At 46.2% G+C, this 6884-nt stretch overlaps 1 protein-coding gene across 4 annotated transcripts in view; it reads left to right on the top strand.

Annotated features, from left to right (window-relative positions):
* Positions 1-431: 431 nt before the first annotated feature.
* The window catches only part of IFT140 (intraflagellar transport 140), a 106199-nt gene continuing 99746 nt past the window's right edge, over positions 432-6884 (top strand). Inside the window, exons 1-3 of one of the 4 annotated variants that reach the window (XM_039560500.1) lie at positions 647-729; positions 3536-3611; positions 5871-6046. In XM_039560500.1, coding sequence (XP_039416434.1) covers positions 5900-6046 — 147 coding nt within the window. In that variant the 5' untranslated portion in view covers positions 647-729; positions 3536-3611; positions 5871-5899. Of the gene's footprint in view, positions 730-1238; positions 1471-3535; positions 3612-5870; positions 6047-6884 lie in introns of those variants that run through there. The other 3 variants (XM_019281570.3, XM_039560502.1, XM_039560501.1) reach the window with 3 other exon arrangements.

Raw genomic sequence — 6884 nt, 5'->3', positions numbered from 1 at the left:
TCTGCTCGCATAGAAGTGTTGTGACTTCAGAGGAATTACAAATGACTGTGGACAGGACAGTGCTGTGAGGATTTGATCTTGAATTTTTTCAACCCTTTTGAAGGTGTTAGGCAGACTTGGCTGTTAGGGCTGGCTGCAGGCCCAGTGGGACCAAGAGCTGAGAATGGAGCTGGGCTGTACCTGACATAGGTTGTAGGTGGGGTGCTGAGGAGGCACAGGGTGGTAGGAGGGCTTTACGGGTTGTCTTCATTTAGATGTTACTAGAAAAACTTGGTCATTAAGTTAAAAACTTTTGCCCCCAAAACTCTAAAAGAGCCGCTGAGCTCCGGGCCGTACAATTACATATGGTTACGATATGCGTTTCTATCTCACGGAGGTTCAGCTGGGTTGAGCTCTGTCACGGCAGGTACTTGATAGCGTTGGGGGCCGGAAGAGTTTGGGGAAGGATCTCGATTCTCGGGGCGGCGGCACAATCCATCACCTGCGAAAGAAAAAGTTCCTCGCAGGTCAATCCACCAAGCCCTGGAGACGACTCTGGACCCCAGCGCAGCAGCCACCACTCGCCGGGACCCGCGGCACCACCGCGCTCGGCACTTTCCGCCACTCTCCGTGTGCCGCCGGGCGCCTTCGGCCCTTCCCGTCACTCCTCGGCAGTTTCCGCTCGGGGCTCGCCCCGTTGTCGGGGTAACGCAAAGCATCGCGGAGCGAGTGCGGCCTGCGGCGCGGGCGGTGAGCGCGGGGCGGGAGAGCGGGCGGCGGGCGCTGCCCACGGGCGGGGGAGAGCGGGCGGCGGGCTCTGCCCGCAGCAGCCCGTGGGGTGTCGGCCGGCTCTCCGTGATTGTGTCTGGGCCTGGCCCGCAGCAACGGGATCGATCGCGGTCAGCCGGAAGTGAGGGGCGCTTGAGCTGCTGCCCGCGGGCGGTGGGAGCTGGGGCGGGGGCCGCCGAATCTGCCCCCGGGCGCGAACGTGGCGGCGTTGCCCGCGTGTTTGCCCTCTCGAAGCCGGGGAGTTCGTGGAGCCCCTTGTTCTGTGCCGGCAAGTGGCGGTCACGGCTCGGACGAGGAACCCACGCGGAGTGCGCTCCACTCCAGGAGCTGCCCCATGGCAGCAGCAGCCTGGGCTCGGCCTGGCACAGGCTCCCCACTCCTTCTCCCTCTGTGCGGGTGCAGGATTCAACAGGGTTTTTACTTTATCTATTTTACAAGTTAGAAAAGACAGTACATAGTCATAAACCATCTTTTTGTAGCACAGATCAGTTTTGTATTACTTTTTTTTCTGGGTCTGGCTATTTTAAACAATTGCAGACTTTAAAGGCAACATTTCTTATAGGTAGGGATTAAAGGAAAACCTCTGCTTTTGCTTTGGTAACTGTTGAGTCTTGTCAGAGTCTTGTTAAGGCAACTCGGACAGAGATCCCATTTCACTATGTGTCTGGTGACTGGGGGGCTGATGAGTCCACAGATCCACAGGTACAGCAAACCAAGTTGCTATCAGTCTCGCTTAAATGTACTGATAACGTTGTGACAGAATATAAAAGCAGTTTTTTAAGAATTTTCCCCAAAGACAGAATAGCATCTTTTTTTCCCCCTGAATGTTGATATTTGTTTTGTGAAATATGTGCGCGTGTTCTGGCTCTCTGCTGTCATTTGCAGTCGTTAATGTTGTCTGTACTGTTCAACTCTGTGAACCTCATGAAGTTCAACAAGGCCACATGCAAAGTTCTGCACCGGGTTGGGGCAATCTCCATTACTAGTATAGTCTGAAGGATGAACAGATTGAGAGCAGCCCTGAGGAGAAGGACTTGGGGTACTGGTGGATGAAAGACTGGAAATGACCTGGCAATGCACACTGGCAGCCCAGATACCCCCATGTCCTGGGCTCATCCCCACAGCATAGGCAGCAGGGAAGGGGGAAATTCTGCCTCTCTGCCCTGCTCAGGTGAGACCCCAGGTGTATCTCCAGCTCTGGGGCTCCAGCATAGAAAGGATGTGGAACTGGTGGAGTGAGTCCAGAGGAGGCCACAGACATGCTCCAAGATCTGGAGCCCCTCTACTCTGGAGACAGGCTGAAGGTCTGTGGGTATTTAGCCTGGAGAAGAGAAGGTTCTGTGAACGCCTCATTGCGGCCTTCTAGTATTTTAGGAATCCATTCAGTGCCAGTGCCGGCAGCTCAGGGTGCAGTTACAGTGCAAGCTGCAGGTTGAGCTTTGGGTGGCCAGAGCAAGAGGATGTGAACTGCCGACCCTTTGCATAACAAAGGACTTGGAGCCCTGTGGCCCAGCCAGGTGAGGGACACTCAGAGACACTCAGCAGCAGCTGACGACCCCCAGACTTTCCTGCCCTTAGACTGAAAGGCTGTAAAAGTTCCTTTGTTTGAGGTTCCACAGCTGGACATACCAGCTCAAGCTGTAATTTTGTTATTGGACCAAAATTAAATTGTTTTAAGGATCCAGATGTCTGAGACTTCTATGGGAAACCTAGAGTTGAGCTGGTAAGGAAACTTGGTCTGGCTGTGTGGGAGTGTAGCTGTGCAGGGCCTCGGTCCCAGCACAGGCGGTGCAAGAGTGACTGTCAGGGTGGCTCCTGAATGGTTGGACAGGGAAGTTGTCTTAAAAAGAACTTAACGGAGGCTTATAAGAAAGGTGGAGAGAGACTTCTTATGAGGGCCTGTACTGACAGGATGAAGGGCTAATGGTTTAAACTGGCACATGTTAGGTTTAGTTTAGGCATAAGGAAGAAAAGTTTTACTTGCGGGGGTGGTGGGGGGGGAAGGCCCTGGCACAGGGTGCCTGGAGAAGCTGTGGCTGCCCCAGCCCTGGCAGTGTCCAAGGCCAGGTTGGATGGGGCTTGGAACAACCTGGGCTAGTGGAAGGTGTCCCTGCCCATGGCAGGGAGTGGAATGACATGCACTTTAAAAGTCCCTTCCAACCCAAACCATGCTGTGATTCCATGAGCTCTAACCATTTTTAAGAATTGCCTGTGGGCTGTTTCAAAAGTGTCTGTCAGATGTATCTAATTTAATTATTGAGATCGGGTATGGGGGCTTGGCCATGTTCTACTTCAAGCCACAAAATGGTTAACTTTTGCAGAAATTCTATTTTTTTAAACCTTGAAAAAATAGAACGTGCAATGCCAGAATAGTTTGTAGAGGCAGTGTTACTTGGTTTTCTTTTTCTTTCTTTGAAGACTTGTTTTGAAGAGGCAGCTGTCAAAGCTACAGTGTAAATACATGAGCTAGCAGTAAACATGTGAATAATGAATTCCCAAGATCACAGCAAGAAAATGAATGTTGGTTTAATTATTTTTATACCACTGAGTAATCCACTTATGTAAGCCATTTATTTATTTGTGTGTAGCAGTCTGCTGCACAATTCTGTGTAGTTACTGTGATAGTGAAGAGTATTTTATATCAGGGGTTGTCCGTAATTTACGTGACAATATCACTGAATCTTGTTTTAGGAACTGCCAGTCTGCCATTTTAAATACACACAGTATTGACTGAAAATTTTTTCTTGCTGTCTCTTAATTCCCAAAGCTGATCAAGAGATGCAATTTGGAAGCTTGGTAAACTTATTTCTGTCATTGAAGGGGACTGAAATATCTGAATAATAGTAAGTAATATTTCTGACTACAGATGCAAGGAACACTTAAAAGCAGAAAGTGGTTGCTATAGAGAAGGTATTACAGCTGTATAGCTTGTGTGATAAAACTGTTATTTCATATGAAATGTGGTTTTGTTTTCATTTAGGCATCTTATATTTTTATTTTAATCTGAAGTGAAATTCTTTAATATTTCAAATTTTGAGCGTGTATAAAGCTTATAGTCAAATATGGACTAAATCCTTCCTCTGTTAGAGGAAAATGAAACAGATAAAATAAGGAGTAAAGTAGTACTATGGGCACAGAACTCTGGAACAGAACTGGACATGTAAGAAAACTTTTAAAATACATGAAATCAAGAAGAAAAACACTCTAAATTTTGGGGTTTTTGCATGGCAATAAAACTAGACCCATGCTATGCCACTTTGAGAATGCTGAGGATTTTGAAGGAGTATGAGGATAAAGGTGAGTGGATCTTGTTGAAAGATGAAATTGTTTGTCCTTAGGCTGACTGCTCTTGTGTCTGCTCTCATGTCTAGTGGCTGATGTTATTCTTTGTATGTGTCAGAGGCAAGGTACAGAACTGCCAACTTACTGAACAGGGTTGCCCACCTTTCTAAATAAAGTGCCCAGCAAATTAGTTATTTTAGGTGCTGACAGAAGATTTAAAGAAAAGAGGCCTTAAAAGAAAAGTCTGTTCATGCCCATTTTACATCCTGGTGGCTTAGGCAAGTCTCACTGCTGTGCATGTATGTGTGCCTGTGGGTTCTGAACTCATCGTTTAGCTGTGCAGAAGAAAAAGTCTCTTCCCCTTAAATGTCACAGGAGTGTTAAACATTTCATGCTTGGGTTGGGTTTTTTTTGTATGTGTGTGTTTGTTTGTGTTGTTTTTTGGGGGGTTTTGTTTTTCACCAGGTCTTGGCAGGGTTCTGTACCTGGGGAGGAGTAACCCCATGCCCCAGTCCAGGCTGGGGGCTGCCCTGCTAGACAGCAGCCCTGCAGAGAAGGACCTGGGGGTCGCCAGCTGTCCTTGACAAGCCATATGCCCTGGGGCCAAGATGGCAGATCCTGGGGTGTGTGAGGAAAGGCATTGCCAGTGGATCAGGGAAGGGATCCTGCCCCTCCGTTCAGCCCTGGTGAGGCACATCTGGAGCACTGTGTCTGGTTCTGGGAGCTGGGCCTCTTGGGCCTCGCGAAGAGATGGCTGAGAGGGGACCTCATCCATGTCTGTCAGTGTCTGCAGGGAGGGCTCAGAGAATGGACAAGGCTCTGCAATCATGGGACAAGAGGCAATGGGCAGAAACTAGAACACAGGAAGTTTCATCTAAATATGAGGAAGAACTTCTTTACTGTGTGGATGACTGAGTGCTGAACAGGCTGCCCTGAGAGGATGTGAAGTCTCCCTCATCAGGGATATCCCAGAATTGTCTGGACACAATCCTATGCCATGTGATCTGGGAAGACCCTGTGTGAGCAGGGAGGTTGGAACAGTTGACCCACTGAACACTGTGACTGTGATTATTTGCTAGTAATTGAAGGTGTTTTGCTCCGTCTGTTTTTCTTTTGAAAGCGAGCCGGTTGGATCTCATGATGCAAATCCCAAAGACCACCTCTGTGTATAAATTATTACAGATTATTAGTGCCACCCTCCATTTCTGACGCACAACTCTGGAAAGGGTTTTGTTCTCGTGTTCTTCTGTGTACAACATCAGCACTTAACTATTTTCATTCAAATGTTGGTAACAGTTCCAATGTAAGTAGCAGATAGTGTGATTTGAACTAATCCTGTGTGATTTCAACAGTACAAGCTCCGAAGTGGTGGCAACAGTTGAAACTCTCTTTGAAAGCCCAGACATGAGACTTTACAACACTAAAGTGTTCTGTCTGTGTATTAATTAACATCTTTGGATGTGAAGTACTGGAAGTAACTTTCTGGTAAATTCTGAATTATTTCAAAGTCCTCTGAAGTAGGCCAGCACAAGCCACTGGTGAGAGACTGGTACCGTGCTATGCACACTGTGAATCTACAGAGTATGAGGCTCAGTGTTTCTGAATTTTTAAAAAAAAATACCACTCTGACATTTCTCATGTCTATGTAGTATGTGTAATAAGATGATGCTGTAGTTTTATTTTCCCCCTATGTTTTAACCCTACATATCATTATATATAGTGCATAAATTAAATATAATTTAGCATATATGTAGTGTATATGTATTATCTACATAAGCATATAAGCATACCTGTTAGAGATGTTTTTTTTCCTTATACAGGTGTGCAGTCTGTGACAGCTCCTGTTGTTATGGCTGTGTATGTGGATCATCGAACAGATGCTCCTGATTCCGTTGCCTCCCCTTCCCATATAGCATGGCACCCACTTCATCCACTCCTGGCAGTTGCTTCTATCAGCACAGCAGCTGGGGGCTGTGTGGATATCTACCTGGAACAGGTGAAAAATCAGCAACTTTGCTTTTGGTCTCAATACAGAGTCACAGAATCACAGGACAGTTTGAGTTGGAAGGGACCTTAAAGACCATCTTGTTTCAACCCCCTGCCATGGGCAGGGACACCTTCCACTATCCCAGGTTGCTCCAAGCCCCGTCCAATCTGGCCTTGAACACTTCCAGAGATGTGAGAGGTGTGTGAGAAGTCACAGCTTCTCTCAGCAACCTTTATCATTGTCCTAATTTAAAACTTCACATTTTTAATCTCTATTTTTGCAGGCTTACTTATCCTCCTTAAATCTCTCTCTCTAGAATTTAATTACTGTCTATGTCCTGTGCTATCTAGAACATGACAGATTCATCAGCCACTCATTATATGTATTTTTAAAAAGGTCTTAATAAATTAAATTGACCTTTCCTTTGAAATTTGATGTCTACAGCCTATAAGTCTTGTTTGTGATGGTTACTGATTTGCTTTTTGCTTCTCACAGTGTGAGAATTTCAGGCCTATAAGTAAATGAACACATGCCACTGCTGCTTTTTAACTCTTAAGTGAATAGAACATACTAAGAAATGGAAATTAAACAAATCATTCCACCACTTGGAAACTGAACTGATTTGTTGGACTCGGCTTGTTCCTTTTGAGTTGGTTGCTTCCTAGTACAGTTTCTGCCTGTAGATACACAAGGCTCTCATGTAAAAGAGTATGCAAAAGAAGTAAGACTTTGGTTTTCAAAATTTTTGGGGAAGTAGCACTACAAGGTATCTAGCAGCAGACTTACTGAAACATGTAAGTCTGTTAATATGAGGTAGCCTATAAAATGTGTACTTTTCAAAGTGTAT

The sequence above is a fragment of the Corvus cornix genome, chromosome 14, assembly GCF_000738735.6.
Source record: "Corvus cornix cornix isolate S_Up_H32 chromosome 14, ASM73873v5, whole genome shotgun sequence".
Lineage (NCBI taxonomy): Eukaryota > Metazoa > Chordata > Aves > Passeriformes > Corvidae > Corvus > Corvus cornix.
The sequence above is the reverse complement of the archived record's forward strand: the minus strand, read 5'-3'. Positions and strand labels throughout refer to the sequence as shown.